At 39.1% G+C, this 20,952-nt stretch overlaps 2 protein-coding genes across 4 annotated transcripts in view; one reads left to right on the plus strand and one right to left on the minus strand.

Moving 5' to 3' along the window:
• Positions 1 to 1,634: 1,634 nt before the first annotated feature.
• Adipor2 (adiponectin receptor 2) overlaps positions 1,635 to 20,952 on the minus strand; it is a 103,339-nt gene continuing 84,021 nt past the window's right edge. For all 3 annotated transcript variants that reach the window (XM_077798302.1, XM_077798300.1, XM_077798301.1), the window contains exons 3-8: positions 17,486 to 17,605; positions 13,237 to 13,408; positions 9,857 to 10,043; positions 9,447 to 9,634; positions 6,309 to 6,502; positions 1,635 to 4,395 (exon numbers count right to left, since the gene is read on the minus strand). In XM_077798302.1, the coding sequence (XP_077654428.1) occupies positions 4,267 to 4,395; positions 6,309 to 6,502; positions 9,447 to 9,634; positions 9,857 to 10,043; positions 13,237 to 13,408; positions 17,486 to 17,605 (990 nt within the window). In that variant the 3' untranslated portion in view covers positions 1,635 to 4,266. The remainder of the gene's footprint in view (positions 4,396 to 6,308; positions 6,503 to 9,446; positions 9,635 to 9,856; positions 10,044 to 13,236; positions 13,409 to 17,485; positions 17,606 to 20,952) is intronic.
• On the plus strand, positions 17,723 to 20,011 carry LOC144254876 (microtubule-associated protein RP/EB family member 1-like). Its single transcript, XM_077798614.1, has 2 exons — positions 17,723 to 17,911; positions 18,064 to 20,011. The coding sequence occupies exons 1-2, from the start codon at positions 17,793 to 17,795 to the stop codon at positions 18,749 to 18,751; spliced, it is 807 nt and encodes a 268-aa protein (XP_077654740.1). The 5' UTR covers positions 17,723 to 17,792; the 3' UTR covers positions 18,752 to 20,011.

The raw sequence follows: 20,952 nt of genomic DNA on the forward strand, positions 1-20,952 counted from the left end.
AAAAGAAGAAGGGGGCAGGGGTGTGGCGAAAAAGTTTCTCATGAAAATTGAACATATATCAGTAGAGGAAAGAGACCAGGGAGGGATAAGGGCTTGTAAAGGGGAAATAACAGGTAACAACATTGGCTAAATTCTAACACTATGTCTGCATGTACGGAGTGTCACAATGAATGCCACCATTATGTACAATCATGATGCACCAATAAAAAAATAGAAAAAAAACAGTTGAAGGCATGGAAGTGGTGAGTGAACAGCCTATGCCCTTGTGCCCCATGTGGGAATAAGGAAATGCAATATACTGCATAAAACGGTGCAAAGTATTTAAGAAAAGGATGTTTCCAGGTAAGTTTGAAGGAACAATGTCCACGGGCTTCTCTCGGGCACTCAGAGCCCTGGCACTCCATCAAATCAAAATTCAGATTTGTCCTCATCTATCTACAATATGCACAGGACATCACCTGAGAAATGGAAAGCACACAGACAGCCAGAGACCAGGAAAAACCAAAGCAGGTTTTCTGTGGGCCTGTTTAGTTTTTGTCAGGAATCAACACAGTCCCGACCTACATCTGGATAACCCACGGGAAAACCTTAAGTTGTAACTAGACTCTGTGAGAATTCAACATGAAAATAACCAAGTACTGAAAATTCCCCAGCAAATACTAATTTACCTAAGGCAAGAAGGTTGAGATTTCCTAACCTTAAATGAGATCAGGTTAACCAACCCCCAAACCTTCAATATACCTGTTTTAACAGTCTGGTATAACAGATTCAACTGCAGACAAGAGACGATTTTCTCCTTAAAATTTTCTTTCACTTTTTCTCTGGTGAACACTTCTGGCATCAGTCAGAAAAACTTCGTAGGTTTCAGGTTCCTCAAGTATAAAATGAGCATGACTAGCCCATAGGGTTGTTAGAGGGTTTAGATTGAAAAGGGCCCTCAAAGGTCGACTGCTAGACTTGATCTCCAGGGATGGTAGAAAATAAAAATGGGGCCTAGTTGGAAGAGGTGCGTCTCTGTGTGTCTCTGAAGGGTATATTTTGTCCCTCTCTGCTTTGTTTCACTGCACCTCCCCACCAGGATGCTCTGCCTCACCACAGACCAAGAGACAACAGAGCCAAGAGACCACAAATTGAAACCTCTCAGTGAGCCAAAATAAATCTTCTTTTCCTTTGACTTTCTCAGATATTTTGTCACAGCAACCAAAAGTTGACAGTTATAGGACGAGGTACAGGATAAGGTTATGAGAAAGTTCTTTAACACAACTCATGGCCTAGTGTTCATTATATTAGGTTCTTGTTGCTTTTTTCTTGGGTAGTGCTGCAGTTCAAACCCAGGGCCACATTCATGCTAGTTAATGTGGTCCACGACTGAATTACATCCCAAGCCCCTAGGGTATTGTTTTTATAAACTTCCAACAATGAATTAAGAACTGCTTCTTAGAGTTAGCCTTCCTCTCTGTTCTAAACATGGTCCAAGTTAGATAAAAGTCAGGAAAAGCAAGCAGGGAACAAGCACACTTATTTGTGTATTTACGATGGGAAGTTTCTAAAACTTCCTAAACTTCAGTGTCTGAATTAAGGCTTCAAGGATATACCAAGAGCTAAAGGAAGTAAGATGAAAAATACAACAAAAGTTCATTTTCCATTTGGCTCTTTTTATTAGAGAAATTGAGAATACAGCAAGTAGGGAAATCCCATGGTGAGTGGAACCATCACAGATACCTTTCTGGAACCCCAACCTTCTATGATCCCCAAAAATGTGCTTTGTGGCTTCAGCGATTTGTAAGGGGGAGGGGAAAATACTGAAAAAGGCCACTATTTAATGGTGAAAGAATGAAGCTGTAGAGGTCCTAAACAGCCCAGGGCCAAAAAAGAAAATTAAAAATCTGCACAGAGCAAGCCAGCCTCTGACTGCTGAGAGTAAGGCATTCAGGCGCCAACCTGGTGAGTTCTCAGCGGGCACTGTAGGTCAAGTGCACATAGAGGCTATTGGTAGTGAGCTGCACGTGGACACACACACACAAGTGGGCATACATATACCCACACACATACACACCCAAAAGAGGGAGAGTTGACTGGATTACACATTGGTGGTGTTGGTTTCATGTTCCCTAAGGGTTTGTGCTATGTTGAACCAGAATCTTCCTGCTTTGGGGTGTGGGGTGACTGGGCCCAAAGACTGCTACTTCTCTGGGTGTTGTTACAGGGCTGCATCTCATACCCCCATACCCCAAAGTGCATGACCAAAGAGCAAGTCTGGCTTCTGATATGTGCTGTTGCTCCCAGGAAACTAAGTGAGCTTCCTTCCAGTTGGCCACTGTCCTGTTGGACTATTTTCTAAAGAAACAAATACTGTTCGATCTGTCAGGCCCTTCATCCACTGAGTCTTTTGCTTGGGCCACCTAGGGCAGTGACCTTATCCAGAACCAAAACACTCCTATGTTCTTCCCAAGTTTCTGCACTGATTCTTTCTTCCTGGACCCCAGCTGTAGCTGGAGATTCACAGGGAAAGGAAGGCAGGGTGGGGACAATAACAAAACCCTACTGAACAAACCAGACGTCCTTCTCATACTCCTAGACACCCCTTTGACAATGCCAGCCCCTCTGCCTTAGGACCTAAGTGGCAGTTCTAATACCTACCACCCCCCACAGGATGTAACACACCCTCTTGAAGTCCTGGATGGCAGTAACCCGAGACTTGAGTGCTATTTTAGAGGTTCACCTGTGAGCCAAGATCAGAACACATCTTGTCTAAGAACTGGATCCTTCCCTGCCACCACTCTCCCTGCCACCATAACAAGGCAGACCTGGGTCAAGAGCAATAGTTTTTCACTTCTAGTAGCAATTCAAAAACATGGACTTAAGGATTCTACCAGACTCACTAGCAATAACATGCCATTGCCTTCTAAACATGTCCCCCAGCAACATGGGGCTCAGTGAAGCTGAAAATGCCACAGTGGGCGCTGGAGGCTTCTGCAGGCTTTCTTCAAAGACAACCACGGTGTCCGTCACACCAGGTTTACCAAGACCACACACCAGAGGCAAAACTCAACTTTTTTCTGGTCTAAAGACAGGTTTCTTTCTCTACACAAATAAGAATCTCATCTGTGGCTGGCTCCACACCAGAACTATGATGCCAGGGAATAGGCAATTTTTATTTGCAGGATTTTTAATAGAATGATTTTTAATAGAAATTTACAGGGTGGTTCAGAGCTCCAATAGCAACTGCCACGCCTCAAGTCAGACCAAAACTACCACCAAGTTGAACGGGATGCCAGGAAGTGATCAGATGAGCCCCTGTGCTAACGTTCCCAGGGTTCCTCCATTGTCTCCACCAGTATCAAGAGCAGGACTAGCTGGCTCTTCTCTTTAGAAAGGGTCACTATCGGCCTACAAGACAGCTTTTCAAATGACTGCCTTTTACCTAAACACATCTTGTCAGTCATTTATGTGCTGCTTCCACTGAAGAAACACACATCACTTCCTCCTACCTCTAATTCAGAATGCCCAAAGGCTATTGGAATTGAGAGTGATCAAGTGATCACTGGGCTTGGCTAATATCTCTGCCCCGCTAGGGCCCAAGGTGTGCGTGTTGGCCTTTAGAAGGCACCCTGGTGCACCAAGACCGCTGCACATTCTGGGGCTACCACCTGATTTTCCCTCACTTTGTGCAAAATTGAAACAGTGTGTGGTACTTGCATGTTTCTATACAAAAATTCTCCCTCCCTCCCCAACCCTTATGTTTTAAACATTTATATAAATTCTTTAAACAGTAAGTTAGAAATCTTATTTACATTAATGTCTTTGTTCTCCCAAAAGAGCATCTAAAATCACACTCCCACCCCTTAATTGGATATAAATGTTCACCTAAATTGGACTGTACTATTGTTTTAAAGAGAAAGGGAGAAGAGAGAATCACCAGCTAAACTGTTTCCCCATCTTCTACAAATAAATTATGATACGGATCAGAAGCCAGTTTGCCAAGGGTCTTGCAAAGCCCTCAATCAGTAGATCCCAAGAATAAGTCAGGGTATGGGCCATTCCTCCTTTTCTCCAAATTGATGCACTCCATCCTTTGAGGTATGATTTATTTTTGTTTTTCTCTTCTCAGTCGTGTACCACGCAGAGCCCTTGGGCCGTCACAAAGCCCATGAGGCTATCAAGGTTTTGGGGCTCCTCTGGTACTGGCATAAATGGCCAGTAGGGAGGCCTGCAGATGCTGCAGGCCTGGGTTCAGGGTAACAGTCCCTGGCTACTGGTAGGTTATCACAGTGCCTCCTCTTCAGTGCAGCCTCCGCCGATCATGAACCGGAACTCTTGCAGGTTTGAGACGCCATGGAAGTGAACAAAAGCTCCGGCAACCACAAAGATGTGAAAGAGCTGATGAGAGTGAAACTGGAGAGAGGAAAAAAAAAGGAGTGGTAAAAAATTCTTAGGATCATTTAATCCTGGCTTATGCTAAGCAGAAGATAGGGAATGGACATGACTTCAAGGAGTCCACAGATCCTGATATACCATTAGGTATATCACATTCTGCTGAGTTGAAAGCCAGCTCTCCCCAAAGAAATTCAGCTTCTTCCACTAAGCTCTAGACATGAAAATCTGCATGTTAAAGTATTGGTGAACTTGGGAGCAAACAACATACAGAATGTCTTGCAATAAGACCACAAGGTTCCTAAGGATTCTTTGATATCCAGCAGCAGAATATGACCAAATACTTTTGTTCATGAACAAGAATATTAGAGCTGTGGTCATTTAAATGCTCTCTGTTAGAAAAACTAAAGAAAACTACCAGCATCTAGTAGAAAAGTAAAAAAAAAAAAAAAAAAAAGGTCCCTAGAGTTTATTACTTCAGTAGTAAGATTCTAGAACTATACAAACAACATATATATCAAAAGGCTGGGTAAACTGGGTGTGGTGGCTTATACCTGTAATCCCAGTGGCTCAGGAGGCCGAGACAGGAGGATCACAAGAAGTTCAAGGCCAACCTTAGTAAAAATGAGGTGCAACTCAGTGAGGCCCTGTCTCTACAAAATAGGGCTGGGGATGTGGCTGTGGTTGAGTGCCCCCGAGTTCAATCCCTGCTACCCCTGCCCCCTCCCGCCCAAAAAAAAAGACTAAAGAGAGTCTCTTACTTTCCTATCAAGTCAGAAGCTGGTCTATAAGCACGTGATACTATTTAAATTTTACCTGTTCTGTTGAATGCTATTTCACATCTCAAGCTCGATGTGCTCGATAAGCATCACTTCAAAACCTATACTATTCTCTCATTATAGTCTCAAAATGAAAAAGCCCAGTGGCAAGGTAGTATTTACTAAGGGAAAGACTGATTTGAGAAATAAATATATATAAACTTTAAAAAAGTCACATCCCAAGAGATGTTTCCTAGAAACCAAATTAGATTAATTTTCCCAAAAAGGCAGGAAGAAATAAAAATTATTCCATATCAATCTCAAAATCATAATGAAACAAAAGGGATAAATGAGCTAATTTGAAGGTCAAAAGACTGCTTGAAATTCAGGATCATCTTCATTTTATAGACAGCTAAACTAAACTTTACAGTGATTACATAATCAGCTTAGTCTATAAAAATCAACAACAGCTAAGCCACAGAATTCTAAAGGTCAGATTTCATATTAAACAACACTCCAATTCCACATTTGAAATGCTGCAGGCCCTCTTCTGTTAATTTCCTATCAATACCAGTCCCTTATATATTTTCTTTTCTCCTCCTCTTTTCTACTATCTTACTAACAACAGTCCAATTAACTAACTCTTCCTCCTCCTCCAACAATTCATACACACAATCTCCCCTTACAAATCACAGGGCTTTGATATTTAAAAGGACCTTAGTATATCTGGTCCCAAAAAAAGTCTTTGGCAAAAATCTGGTCCATAACCTTGTTTCACTAATGAGGACAATGAGATTAAGGAATGGTTAAATGATTTTTCATTACAGCGTAGTTAACAGGATTGATTAGAACTAGCCTGATTCTACCACTTAATAGCCATGTGCCTTAGATAAGTCTTAATTTACTAATCTGCAAAATGAAACTATAAATAACAGTTATAGAGCTAAAGTATTAAATAAGTAACCCAAACACAGTACTTAGTACAGTGCTAGACATGAAATAAATAGGAATTGTTGTTACTTTTGCTCTCCAGAGAAACAACTAATGAGGGACAGAGTTAGGTCCAGAATAAAAGTCTCAATTTTGAGTCTGAAACTTTTTTGATTTTATCACTTCCTAGTCTGCCAATAATCCACTAAGAGGTACACATGCTTGATTACCCCTGATTACACTTACCCAGATGTCACATTTGCCTGGAAAGAAGCGTTCAGGGATCCGGGCAGCATAGAGGGCAGCTCCTGTGATGTAGAGGCTGGCCATGAGCATTAGCCAGCCTATCTGCCCTATGGTGGCAGCCCTCAGGAATCCTTCTGAGATGACATAGTGTAAGGTGGGAATGATTCCACTCAAGCCTAAGCCCAAAAACACTCCTAGGAATCATGAGAAAGGGGGGGGGGGGGAGATAAGAAGGAAGAGTCAATATTTGAGCACAATATCATCTGTAAAACTGAAAATTCCAAGGTAGAATGCAACATTAGCTTCCTATTTTAAAGGAAAAGGGAGGTTCTTCAAACTCTGGAACACCATCACACAGATAACACAGCTATGTGCTAAAGATATATTTACAAATGTAAGTAGCCTCCTGCTAAGTGAGGTTTAGCTTAGTAAGTGAGCAGAGACCAAGGGTTTAGAATCACGTTGCTATGTGCTTTAGAAAGGGATAGCTCTGAGAGTGTTTAAATTTCTCTAAATGCTGCCATTTTATAAACACAGCTTAAATATAGAGCATTATTTTCTCTTAGAAGCAACAGACATTCTGGGACTGGGGATGCAGCTCTGTGTTGAAAGTACTTACCTAGCACTGGGTTCAACCCCAGCGTGTGTGTGTTTGTGTGTGTGTGTGTGTGTGTGTGTGTGTGTGTGTGTATGTATGTATGTATGTATGTATATATCTCTCTCTCTCACACACACACACAAAAAAAAAGGGGGGAGGAGCAGAAGCAACATATGACACACATTTTTAGGGTGGGGAGGCAATGAATGATCAAATAATCTGGTGAGGTGATACCATAAAGCTAAAATACTTGTATTAGTAATCTAAATTTATGATCTAAAAATAGGTATTTTACATTTTTTAAAATGCCCTGAACAAATGGTCTAATATGTTAACAAGTAAGATGACAGATTAAAGAAGAGAAAGATATATACTTCTGAGAGCTCCCAAGCTCCCAAACAAGTACATCACTCTGTCAGAATGGCTAGGGTGTGGTTCAGTATCATACTTCCCTAGCATGTGCAAGGCCCTGGGTTCACTCCCATATACTTTTGTCAGAATTACTCAGCACAGCCTACTAGCTTCAAAATCAATTATCAAAAGTAGCACTTTTGGGGGCTGGTTTTGTGGCTCAATGGTAGAGCACTCGCCTAGCACATGTGAGACCCTGAGTTTGATCGTCAGCACCACATTAAAATAAAGGTATTGTGTCCAACTACAACTAAAAAATAAATATTTTTAAATAATAATAATAATAATAATAATGATGATGATGATGATAAAGTAGCACTTTTCAAACTTCTAGGTATGACCTAAGTCCTAAGATCAAGTAAGTACACACACACACAAATACATACATATATACACATTTAGGGTCGTAACAGAAAATGACATGATCAAAAAAGTTTCAAGTCTACTTATCTAAAACCAGTCTGAAACCTGTGTGTCAACAAAAGCAACACTCATTCGGGCAGCAACTGCTCCTACATTTTGACAGGCAGACTTAAGAATGACCTTTACAACATAAGCTGTCATTGGTAAGCTTTCAACAGACAAGAAGCCCATTACTTAATTTGGATGTTACTAAATAAACTGCTGAGGTACAATAATATATGTAGGGGTATATATAGGATGCATACGCATAAATAAAATGGGCATCTAAGTGAGGAGGAAAATAATAATGCTGATCTCATAAAATACAGGAATCAAAGAGACCTAAGTTAAAACTATTTCCTACCTCTACTACTCTATATATAAACAGTACCATGATCCAGTTCTTTCTCTACATACTAAGCACAGGCTGCTAATGGCCTTTCATTCTCTGAGGTAAAGGCAAAGGAACTTGGTTCTTCTGACGTATATAAATAGCAGAGTGCTCAGCTCTACTCAGCAAAGAAGTTCTTATCTTATGTGCTCAGCAGGCTTAACACTACAGAACTACTGAAGGGCTACTGAAGGCCAACCCTGACCACTGTTTATCTGCTCATAGAAGCACTCGCTTTAAGGAAAAAAAAAAAAGGCAAAGTGTGGTGACAATGGTCATTAATATGAGGTTGATTTCTATTCTACTATCTTAAGGCATCTACCAGAGCTTGAATTTTATTACTAAATGGTTAAAAGAAAAGATAAAAAGAAAGATTGAAAGAAAACATACTGCTTGTAATAATACTGTTCATTCAAACTCAAGAGGCACTGGGTTTTACAAAATTGAAGACGCATCCATGGCTACAAGGAGGCCCAGTTCAATGGGAAACAAAAACCTCTCTGCTAACTCCATACTCCAACAAGAAGACTCAATCAAGATGCTAAGAGGCTTTTGAACTTCATCTGATGCCAATTAAACAGGCATTATCCTAAATATTAAAAGTGCCTTTATCCATATCAGAAGAGATGGGTGGTGCTTACATTCACATAACATGAGCTGTATAGGTGAAACCTTATTTATTTCAATGGCTTACAAAATATTTTAAAACAAAAATATACAACAAAACGAAAAACACAATAACAATTAGTCACTTAAAAAGTACACTAAATTGAAAGAATAAAAGAAATCATTACCTCATAAAGGCTGCAGAGCCTTCAAACCACCTTATGAAAAGTGTTTGGCCTCAAGTAAACAACAACTGAAACAGAGGACCTCACCCAGCTCACCACTGCCCTCAACCCTGTGCCTTAAGAAAACCAGTGACCCTGAAAACAACCATGACTACTATATTAAAAGTTCTTCAACAACAGGAACTAATATTTATTCTTCTTTCATCATAAACAAAGCATAAGGCTTGTGTAATGGCAGAGTTTTGTGTGTGGTGGTTTTTTTCGGGGTGGGGGTGGGGGTGGTGTACTAGGGATTGAACTCAGGAGCACTGAACCACTGAGCCACATCCCCAGCCTTATTTTGCATTTTAATTAGAGACAGGTTTCATTGAGTTACTTAGTGTCTTGCCATCGCTGGGGCTGGCTGTGAACTCATCCTCCTCTGAACTCCCAGCCTCCTGAGCCACTGGGATTACAGGCGTGTGCCACCACACCTGGCTAAAGGCAGAGCTTTAATCAATGACTGGTGAATGAATGTCCAATGTAAAACCTCCACATGGACTTACCTGCTCTTACTCCCCGATACTGAGGGGTAGCAAACATGTCCCACTGGGAGACAATGATGGCTGCAATGCCCAGCACACAGATGACAATCAAGTAGATGAAGCAAGGTTGTGGGTTACAGTAGAAAGAATAATAAAGCCAAGGAACAAAACTTCCCATAATTAGAAGAGCAATACCAGAATAATCCAGTCTAGAATTAAAAAAAAAATTATTTAATGCTAAAAATTACTGTCTGTTATAAGTCCCAATTAATCCCCCATAACATGAGCTATCAACAACTGAAGGCAAGTTGCTTGCTTTAATTTAAAAAAAAAAAAAAGTTCTCATCAGATGGTATCAAGATGGATATCTTCTCCTAACCTTACACTGACTCTAAATCACTGATCAAACTATGGACGGTACAGATACTTACTTAGAGAAGAGCCGGGAGACCCCTTCTGAGTGGCAGTACACTGTGTGGAAGAGCCATGAAAACGAAAGGCAGAGAATGGCTCCCAAGAAAAATAACCCAAAGACCACCTTCTCTTGCAGAGGGGCTACAAAGGAGATATTTGGGCGAAACATATAAAAGATCCCCAGGCACAGGAAGAATACACAACCTAGGAAAAAAATGAAGGAGACGAAGAAAATATTATTCTTCTGAAGAGACAGTGTTCTACACTAATTCTGCTTATAATCTTTCTCAGCAGCAATGATACCTGTATCAAAAGTTTCATAAATTTTTTTCCAAGTTCATCCAAAATTTACTTTAAATACTGTTGATATCATATAAAATTTAGTTTCACAAATTGGGCATTACAGAACATAATAACTTAATCTAACAGCATAATCCGAAAGGAAATCAGATAATGCTGTTACTTCTTAGAATTGGCATGAAATTTCATTTATGAAATTTTTGATATATACATACAGCCCAGCTATGAAAGGTCCTTTTTGTTTTCATTTTGAATTCCAACACCTCCAAATCCTGACAGGAAATAATAGCTTTCCTATACCAATAGCTGTCAAGAAGCACCATGCTGCTTCTCTGGTCCTTACAGGATGGTCCAGTAGGGACAGCAAAGTACCTACTCAGGGCATTTCATAACCAGTTCTTGAACTGTTCTCCACAGCAAGATACCATGTTCTTACTGCTTAGACCACTTACCACAAAGAAGGTCGGATATTTAGAAGTCAAACATTTGCTAAGTGATCCTATTTTATCATTTTAACCTAAAAATTACTTCTGACTTAGATATCTCAAACAGATTTAATCGGATTTTTTTCTTTCTCTAGTTTACTTTCACTATTCTTGCAGGCAAGAACTCAGAGGCACAGCAGAAATCAAATGTGTGATGAGAAATGCAAGTCAAATGGAGTAAAGCCAGAAACTATATTATTACATTAATGATAATGTATAACTACCATCATTAATTCCAAAACAGATGGGAAAAGGATACACTCATACATTGTTGGTGGGACAGCAAACTGGTGCAACCATTCTGTTAAGCAGTATGAAGATTCCTCAAAACACTAGGAATGGAACCACCATTTGACTCAGTTATACCATACCTTGATATATATATCCAAAGGACTCAAAATCAGCATACTACAGTGATGCAGCCACATCAATGGTTATAGCAACTCAATTCAGAGTAGCTAAGCTGTGGAACCAACCTAGGTGCCTTTCAACAGATGAATGGAGAAAGGTACTGTGGTATATATACACAAAAGAACATTACTCAGCCTTAAAGAATAATGACTTCGTGACATTCAATGGATGGACTTGGAGACTATTATGCTAAGCGAAATAAGCCAGTCCCCCAAATGTTTTCTCTGATAGGTGGCAGCTAACCCACAACAACTGGTGGGGGGTGGGGAGAACAGAAGTTCATTGGATTAGACAAAGAGGAATAAAGGCAAGGGAGGGAGGATAAAAAAGACAGTGGAAAGAATCTGGTGTAACTTTCCTAAGTACATGTATGAATACACCACAGTGAATCACAACATTGTGTACATCCACAAGACTAGGATCCTAATTAGATAAGATATATTCCATGTTTATATATCAAAACAGATTCTGCTATCATGTATAACTAAAAAGAAAAATAAAATGTTATTACTATATGTATTTAAAAAACACCTGTTATATATATTCCAAAACAGAAGTCCTGTACCTGCTAATCATTCCCAACTCTCTAGCCCCCCTCAACCCTACCCTAGATAACCATTAATCTACTTTCTGCTTCTATGGATTTGCCCGCTCTGGACATTTCATGTACATGGAATCATAAAATTATGTGGCCTTTGGTGGCTGGTTTCATTTACTTAGTAAATGTTTACAGGGCTCACTCTTGTAATATAATCTGTGTTTCATCCCTTTTTTAAGGTCAAAAAAAATTCCACTGTATTATATACCACATTTTGTTTATCCAGTCATCAGCTAGTAGATATCTGAGTTGCTTCTACTTTTTAGCTGTCATGAATCATGATGCTATCAACTTCATGCACATGTTTTTCGTCAATGTGATTTTAATACTTAGGAGTGCAATGTCTGGTAACTGTCTTTAACTTTTTGAAGAACCAACAAACTATTTTCCATAGGGCTGCCCCATTTTACATCTTACTGGCAATATACAAATGTTCCAATCTCTCCATATTCCCCATCAAACTTATATTGCATTTCTTCTTTTTTTTTAAACCAGGGATTTGAACTCAAGGGTGCTTAACTACTCAACTACATCCCTAGCCCTTTTTTATCCTTCTGCCTCAGCCTCCGAAGCCACTGGGATTATTTTTCTTTTTCTCAATTACAGCTATCCTGGTAGGAGTGAACCAGTCCCTCAACTCATTTCTCAATACATCTGATTTGTATGTCTTTATAAAAATGATGTCTCTCTTGAGTTTTACCAATAAAGACAAACTGACTGTTCTTTAACAGTTCTTTACTAGACTCTTACCAGACATGATTTGCAAATATTCTCTCCCACTCTGAGGGTTGTCTTTTTACTTTTTCCTCTCCAAACTGAGGACTGAACTATGCCCAGAGGCACTATGCCCCTGAATTGTATCTCCATAACTGTTTTGTTCTTGTTGTTTTTAAGAAAGGTCTTTCTAAATTACCAAGGCTGGACTTAAGCTTGAATCCTTCTGCTTCAGCCTCCCAATTGATCGGGAGTAACAGTTATATGCAACCAGGTCCAACTTCTTTTCACTTTCTTAATCATGTTCTTTGACATAAACCAATTTTTTATTTTGATGAAGTTTAAATTATCTGGTTTCTTTTTTCTTCCTCTGTGCTTTGTCAATGCTAAGAAATTTGTCTAATCCAAGGTCACAAAGATTTATGTCTATGTTTTTCCTCAAGTTTTATAGTTTTAGCTCTGTGTTTAGGTCTTTGTTCATTTTTATTTATGGTGTGAGGTTAGGGTCCAACTTATTTTATACATGGCTACTTAGCTATCCTAGCAACATCTGCTGAAGACTATTCTTCACCCGCCTCCCCGACCTTACATTTAATATACAATCATGACGGGGAAAACATTATATTTCATTTTCTATTTTAAGCCAAATTAAATTTAATAGTGAATAAGTAATGACTGAAAAATCACCTTCATCTCTACTTATTGAAAAATACTGATAATGTTCTAAAGATCTAGGAGAGAATAATGTGACTTAGTTGTAATAAAATCACAGTACGCCTCTGGACATAGTTCAATCCTCAGTGACAATACATTTTTAAGTTCTATCCTTACCCTCAAATACAAGATTATCAAGTGAATCACTAATTCATCTACCACTGATATTTCATACCTAAGAGATGTGTCCAGATGTTGCCTGTCTCAGTGTGTATTCTGAAAATGCTCTTAAAACAGGCCCGAAAAGAAGGCATAGGAGGCCGATGTCCATGTAAAAGGAAGTCATTATCCTTGAGCCAGTCTGGAAGCACATCATGAGGGATTACTCGCCATCGACCTTCCCATACCTGGAAGAAGAGTTATTGAACATCTTTGTGATTTTAGTTGTCCTATTAGCAACAACAGTCCCAAACAACTGTCTCTTTTACCGCATTGTTGTACAATGGAAAAAAAAAACAGTTTTTAAAAAGGCAAATATATGTGAAATGTATAATGTCATATCCTGAATTCTTAAGACTGACAAATTTCTTTTTTGTTAGGAAAAGGAGTAAAAAAAAATTATACAACATGCCCTAAAACAGCTTTACTTCAGTCTGAGTGAAGAACGGATGAGGAGTCTAAAGTTCCACCCATAAAGACCTTCCTTCATCCCTCATTACAGACTTCTGAAAAATTCCTGTGACATTAAATATGACTTTTTATATTTATCTGTTGGGAAAAAAAGAATTGTATAGAATTATGCTTTTGTGCCTTTTGCTAAACTCTCCCCTGGCCCCCACTTCCCTTTATTCTTTCTTCTCTCTCCACCATATCAAATATGATGAAGTAGAAAAGAAACAGAGCACAGGGGTCAGAAAATCTTGGGTCTCGAGTATTAACTAAATTATATGAGCTTTTTAATCAATTATAAAATCTCCAAACTTCACTTTCCTCATTTATATATTGAGGAAAACAGTGTTTCATCACATAAGAAGGAAATCATGAGGATCAAACAAAAATGATACAAAAACTTCATAAATAAATTAGCAACCCCTAGTCCTTAATTATCCCTAGAAGCTATTACCTGTTTAAGAATTAGTGACTAGTCCCCCTTGCTCCTGTTAGAGAGACAGCAAAGAAGCTCCACTTTAACGGCCCTTCAATTCCCACAGCCCCCCTTTTCTTCCTTTTCCTGTTGTCCCTCTCCCTGACAGAGGGATGGAGTCATTCCTCCTTAGAATGTCTATCAATTTCTGTAGTTGTTTCTTTACAGTGTCTCTCAGGTCACAGAGCTCATACCACAACGATCCCTTATCCAGAACTAAGTTGCTTCTGCTAGCCAGAAAGATGTAATGAAAATGCCAGGCATGTGGTTTACCTTACAGTTAATGTGGGCTCAGCAGTGCTTCCAGATTACTACCTTAAAGCAAGAATCCAGACTACAAATGAGCAGAGCTCACCTCCAAAGACTACCACTTCTTATCTCTGGGGGTCTTGTACAAAACAACATAGCTAAGCCACAGAAAGTTGGCTTTCCTTCTCTCTACTATGCAGAAAGATTTCACCCAGCCACTGTGCCCACAGCCGTTTCCTGTTCTCTGCTCTTACCTCCTTATTAAGATCTACAAAACAACTGACAATGCAACACCTCCTCTGACTCCAAAGAAAATGAGAACTGCCAACTTAAGAACAAATATGACCCTCCTTTTTCTTTTTAAATACACACACACACACACACACACACACATTTTAGTTGGGTTCAATTCTTAGCACCATAAATAGATAGATAGATAAAGGTCTATTTCAAATTCACAGGCTCAGGTGATCTTCCCGACTTGGCCTCCCAAGAAGCTGAGATGACAGGCACCACCCCACTTTGCTCTCCCCCAGATATTTTCAATCCACAGCTGGTTGAACCCATGGACGTGAAACCCATGGATAAAGAGGGTTGGCTGCATTACCACTTGTAAAAGTGGCTGTATTATGAGATCTTCCACAGGAAGAGACAAAGATCAAGACACTGAATTTTTAATATCTATTTTGAACTTGGGAAAAATCATTATTGTAAACATTAACCTTATAAAATTTTGCTGCTTATTTTAGTTTCAGCAAATTTTATTTTATATTGTTTATTAGTCACATATGCATTTCATGCCAGAGTGATTTGTCCCATTGTTTCTAATATTCTAGTGGTCCAAACACTGAGCCAAAGTGCAATACTACTTCCTTAATTATACTTTATTTGGTGACATATTTAACAGATACTATATACCGTCACTCTCAACTTAAAATTATATACTGCCAACACAAATAGGCAACCTTTACTCCCTGGGAAAAAACAATAGACAAAAGATTTATTTATAAGCTTGATAACGATACTGCCTCTATCAAACATCTCAGCAATGGTCCACTGGGTTTATACTTGACCCTAAAACATACATGCATATACACACCATTTTTTTTCCACTACCCATGGCACACCTCCTATTCCCACACAAACCTGGCTATGCTGGTAAAATAGCAAAAATCAAAGCCTGCAAAAAGAGATCAGATCAAACTTGGAAACGTTAAAGACAAAATTACTTACTTCCCCCAAAAGGGAAGGTAACACCAGCAAAGCCAAAGCACACCTCATTTTAAACTGTCTCTGTTTACTTGCTTCCAGTTCAAGAAACAGAATCTTACTGTCGGTAGACATGGCCAGTTTTCAAGCCTGGTCAGTTGCCCTGCCACAGCAAGGTACAGTGACACTGGAACACCATGTAACAGGATGCCTCCTGACTGTTCTCACAAACAGATTGGTAGAAGATAAGGGAATGGAAATAGTTTTTATACCCAAACATTTTTCTTCAGTAACTCATATGTAGCATGTAGCATGCAAATGCCCATCCTATCTATTCTCCCATTAGCTATTAAATTTTTAAGTTTTATTTGCTTTATCCTTTGTTCAGTTCAGAAAGAGAACAAATGGCAGTTAAGTATCCCAACTGGTCTATTAATATTAAAACTCCCCAATGGCTAAGACACTAACTATATGACTTGAAGAGATTTCTTGACATCAGAATCATTTTTTGAAAAACAAAATGTATCCATTGTATTTCTTTGTGTTAATTCTCCTGAAACAGTGATCACAATGAATTTATTATTTTGCTTGGCTTTTTCTGTCATCAGTTTTTAAACACTGACTAAAATGTGCAGGGTTCTATGAGACCTACAAATGTTTATATTTATCCTCACCCCCCCCCCACTTAGTCTGGAAGGGTTATCTATGTTAAAATCATAACATTCTCTTCTCATCCCTAGCCCAATATATAGTATTCTAAGTCAACCGGTCTCAATTATTCTCAGCATCACTGTGAATGCAGGAAAACCTAAATTTAGTTTTCAGAATCTAATCTAATCTGCCTGTAATCCCAGTGGCTCAGGAGGCCAGGACAGGAGGATCATAAACTCAAAGCCAGCCTCAGCAATTTAGCAAGGCCCTAAGCACCTTAGTGAGGCCTTGTCTCAATATAAAAAATTTTTAAAGGGCTGGGATGTGGCTCATTGGTAAAGCATCCCTGGGTTCAATCCCCAGTGTCTACCTCCAACCCCAAAAAAAGTTGTGGTTTCAGGGAAGGGAAAATAGGGGAGCCAGAGATTGAAATGGAGTAAATTAAATTCCATGACTTTGTCAAAATGAACCCAACTATTATTATATACAATTATAATGCACTAATAAAAGAAAAAAAGTTGTGGTTCTTAAAACCCATGAAAAGTTACACTTCATAAAATTTTCTCTCTGAATAATTAAAAGTTCTCTTTAAATGTTTAATGAATGGATTTATACAAACATACCCATACACCTGCCAAGGTCCTTACTGATTAATCAAGTACCTATTCATTCACCAGTGTCCCTATTTCTCTAAGGAAGCAACCGCAATTCTAGCTACCATTTTAGGGAAACAAAACAAAATTATTCCTAACAGAGTCAGCCAATGGATTGAAAGAAAGGCCGCAGAGACAGAAAATATACCAGCTGAAAACTGGAAAATTTCAATCTCAAAAGTAGTCTGATTGCCCATCAAATCCCTAGAAAGAAAAATAGGTTTCCTATCCTAACAGCAGAGTACATTTATTTTAATACAGCATTTGAATATCTACTACTTCCAACTTGGTTTAATCTTATCTAATCAACAAGACCTTTACTTTGCTAAACTCTTATCAGGAAAAGTTTGTTTCCCAAATGGATATTCTAGTTTTACCAGAACTTTTATCAAGGCTGCTATAGGCAAAAAAATGCATTGTGCCTTGAACAGGGTTAAAGAGACGGCCTCCAATCCTTATCTTACCAGAGATTTTTTTCCAAAGTAAACCAAAGGTCAAAGTACCACTCCCTTTTTTTTTTTTTGGGGGGGGGGGTGATGGTAAAGAGCATAGAAAATGATAAGAAACCACAATCTTACCTTACAAACAAACTCTTCCATTCTTTCCATAGCATGATGGGCTTGCAAAAGAGGGGACATGCCCATAAACCCTTCATCCTCCTGAGAAGTGTCATCATTGCACTCTTGTTCCTCAGAGCTCTGCAAGGCAATCACAGGAAAAAAAAAGTAAACAAGAGACTTAAGAGCCAAATGGCACAACACAGTTTGCTTGTCAAATTAAGATTTAAAAAAAAAAAAAAAAATTTTGGTCGGGCGGTTTGAACGAGACGAAGACGGAACCGGAGCCGGGCGCGGGCAGTGGACGCGGTTCCGCCGAGAGCCGAAGATGGCAGTGAACGTATACTCGACGTCAGTCACCAGTGATAACCTAAGTCGACATGACATGCTGGCCTGGATCAATGAGTCTCTGCAGTTGAATCTGACAAAGATTGAACAATTGTGCTCAGCCCTCTCTTTCCAGATTTTATTCATCATTTAAGATGACTCAAGTTTCACCTACTCCATGAAGCCTTGAACACTTTCAATTTAATAGTCATGTGTGTTTCCTGTATGTTAATATTAAAGCGTTGAGAGTTCTTAAACTTTGGTCTTCTGATAGGAGCTGCCTATTGTCAGTTTATGGACATGCTATTCCCGGGCTCTGTTGCTTTGAAGAAAGTGAAATTCCAAGCTAAGCTAGAACATGAGTATATCCAGAACTTCAAAATACTACAAGCAGGTTTTAAGAGGATGGGAGTTGACAAAATAATTCCTGTGGATAAATTAGTAAAAGGAAAATTTCAGGATAATTTTGAGTTCGTGCAGTGGTTCAAGAAGTTTTTTGATGCAAACTATGATGGAAAAGACTATGACCCTGTAGCTGCCAGACAAGGTCAAGAAACCGCGGTTGCTCCCTCTCTTGTTGCTCCAGCTCTTAATAAACCGAAGAAACCTCTCAGCTCGAGCAGTGCAGCCCCACAGAGACCCATTTCAACACAGAGAACTACTGCGGCTCCTAAGGCTGGCCCAGGGGTGGTGCGAAAGAATCCTGGTGTAGGCAATGGCGATGATGAAGCAGCCGAATTGATGCAGCAGGTCAACGTGTTGAAACTTACTGTTGAAGACTTGGAGAAGGAGAGAGATTTCTATTTTGGAAAGCTAAGGAACATTGAATTGATTTGCCAGGAGAACGAGGGGGAGAACGACCCTGTATTACAGAGGATTATAGACATTCTCTATGCCACAGACGAAGGCTTTGTGATACCTGATGAAGGGGGCCCACAGGAGGAACAAGAAGAGTATTAACAGCCTGGACCAGCAAAGCAACATCCGAATTCTTCACTCCAAATCATGTGCTTAACTGTAAAATACTCCCTTTTATTATTCTTAGAGGATTCACTGGTTTCTTTTCATAAGCAAAAAGTACCTCTTTTTAAAAGTGCACTTTGCAGAAGTTTCACTCCTTTTCCAATAAGTTTGAGTTAGGAGCTTTTACCTTGTAGCAGAGCAGTATTAACATCTAGTTCGTTCACCTGGGGATCAAAGAGGCTGACTATGGGGCTCACGATGTGGAATGCTGGTCACACTGATTGCTGGAGAATGTGTTTTTATGTAATACACTGAGGTGGTGACTTCAGTAAAGACTGAATTGAGTTTTAACCTAATGTGAAGTCTTGGCAGAGAACGTTTTAATAAATAAATGCCTTAAGAGTATTTAAAATATGCTTCCATATTTCAAAATATAAAATGTAACATGACAAGAGATTTTATGTGTCTGACAAATTGTATCTGGGAAGGAAGGTCCAGACCTCAGAACATTTGGAACCTGCTGTCACAGGCCTTGTGGGGTTGCTTGAATCCCTGCAGGCCTAGGCTTTGTCCCAAAAGGAAAGTTTAAGCAATTGCTCTGTAAAACCATTTTGTGTCATTGACCAGTTGCATCCCTGCTAAAAGCAAACAGCTTGGTTGCCTGGATGAATAGAAGGTAATTCAGCCCTGAAATGTTTGAGGTGAAGAGTGTTTCATTGAGTGTTTCTCTGATGATTTTTCCATTTATTCCTGAAATTTCTGATGATTTTTCCATTTATTCCTGAAATTTCTATGTGTTGAGGAAAATGAGGTGTGTCCAGTTTTTAATCTAATAACTACTATTGGAGAATTACCCACATCCTTGGGATTTGGATGGGGGTTGTGTCCTGTTTTACTAAAGTTTACATTTAACATGTTTCTCTTCTCTGTCCCCTTGCCCCCTGGGGACTCCTCTTTGGCTCCTTAAGTTTGCTGCTTAGCATTGGAAGTACAGCAGGCAGATGATCATGCTGCAAGCTCTTGCTGGATCTCTAGCAAAGGGAGTGATCAGTGAAGGCCATCGTTAACTTGGGATCTACAAGGCTGGGGTGTTTTCGGTATCTGCTGTCCATGGCTCTCCACTGTTACCCGAATACTTTGCCAGTGCACTAATCTCTTTGGAGATAAAATTCACTAGTATGTTACTAAATGTTAATTTCTTTTGCAGAAAATACAGTACCATGTCTGAATTAATTATTAATATTTAAAATATTTCATTCCTTAACTCTTCTTTATTTGCTTTGCCCATGGCCTATTCAATCCCTTGTTTGGCAGAATTCTGCAAAATGTATGTTACCCACTACTGAGATTGTTCAGCCCCTGATGTGTTTGTATTGGTTTGTTTATGGTGGTAGCTTATCCTAAAATGTGTGTAGAAAACAGGTATTTTATGATAAAATTGCTGTGTAGTGCATGCTCTGTGTGGAATTCAGAGGAAAACCCAGACTCATTGATTAACAATGCCAAAAAATGCAAGTAACTAGCCATTGTTCAAATGACAGTGGTGCTATTTCTCTTTTGTGGCCTTTTAGACTTTTGTTGCCCTAAAATTCCATTTTGTCGGGAACCCATTTTCCACCTGGTCTTTCTTGACAGGGTTTTTTTCTACTTTTAAACAGTTTCTAAATAAAATTCTGTATTTCAAGAGTAAAAAAAAAAAAAAAAAAGATAAAAAAATTTTAAGAACAGTAAGTAAAGTCAGTTTATTATAACATCATCAGTACTAAAAATAAACAGTATTGGGGCTAGATTGTGGCTCAGTAGCAGAGCACTTGCCTCGCACGAATGAGGCACTGGGTTCAATTCTAAGTACCACATGAAAATAAATAAATAATGGGCTGGGGTTGTGGTTCAGTGGTGGAACGCTCGCCTAGCATGTTCGAGGCCCTGGGTTCGACCCCCTGTACCACATAGTAACAAATGAAGGTTTCATGTCCAACTACAACTAAAAAATAAGTATTAAAAAATATTTAAAAATAAATAAAATGAAGGTATTTGTCCATCTACAACTAAAAAAATATTAAAAAAAAAAGTACAGTATCAAATTTTCTGACAGATAAGTGAACTTATCTACTACATCATCATCCCTGTTTGTTTCAGTATCAAATTCTTGGAGGAGATTTACTGGATTCTTTTTTGGTTTTAAGATTTTCACAAAC

This window comes from Urocitellus parryii, chromosome 5 (assembly GCF_045843805.1).
Source record: "Urocitellus parryii isolate mUroPar1 chromosome 5, mUroPar1.hap1, whole genome shotgun sequence".
Lineage (NCBI taxonomy): Eukaryota > Metazoa > Chordata > Mammalia > Rodentia > Sciuridae > Urocitellus > Urocitellus parryii.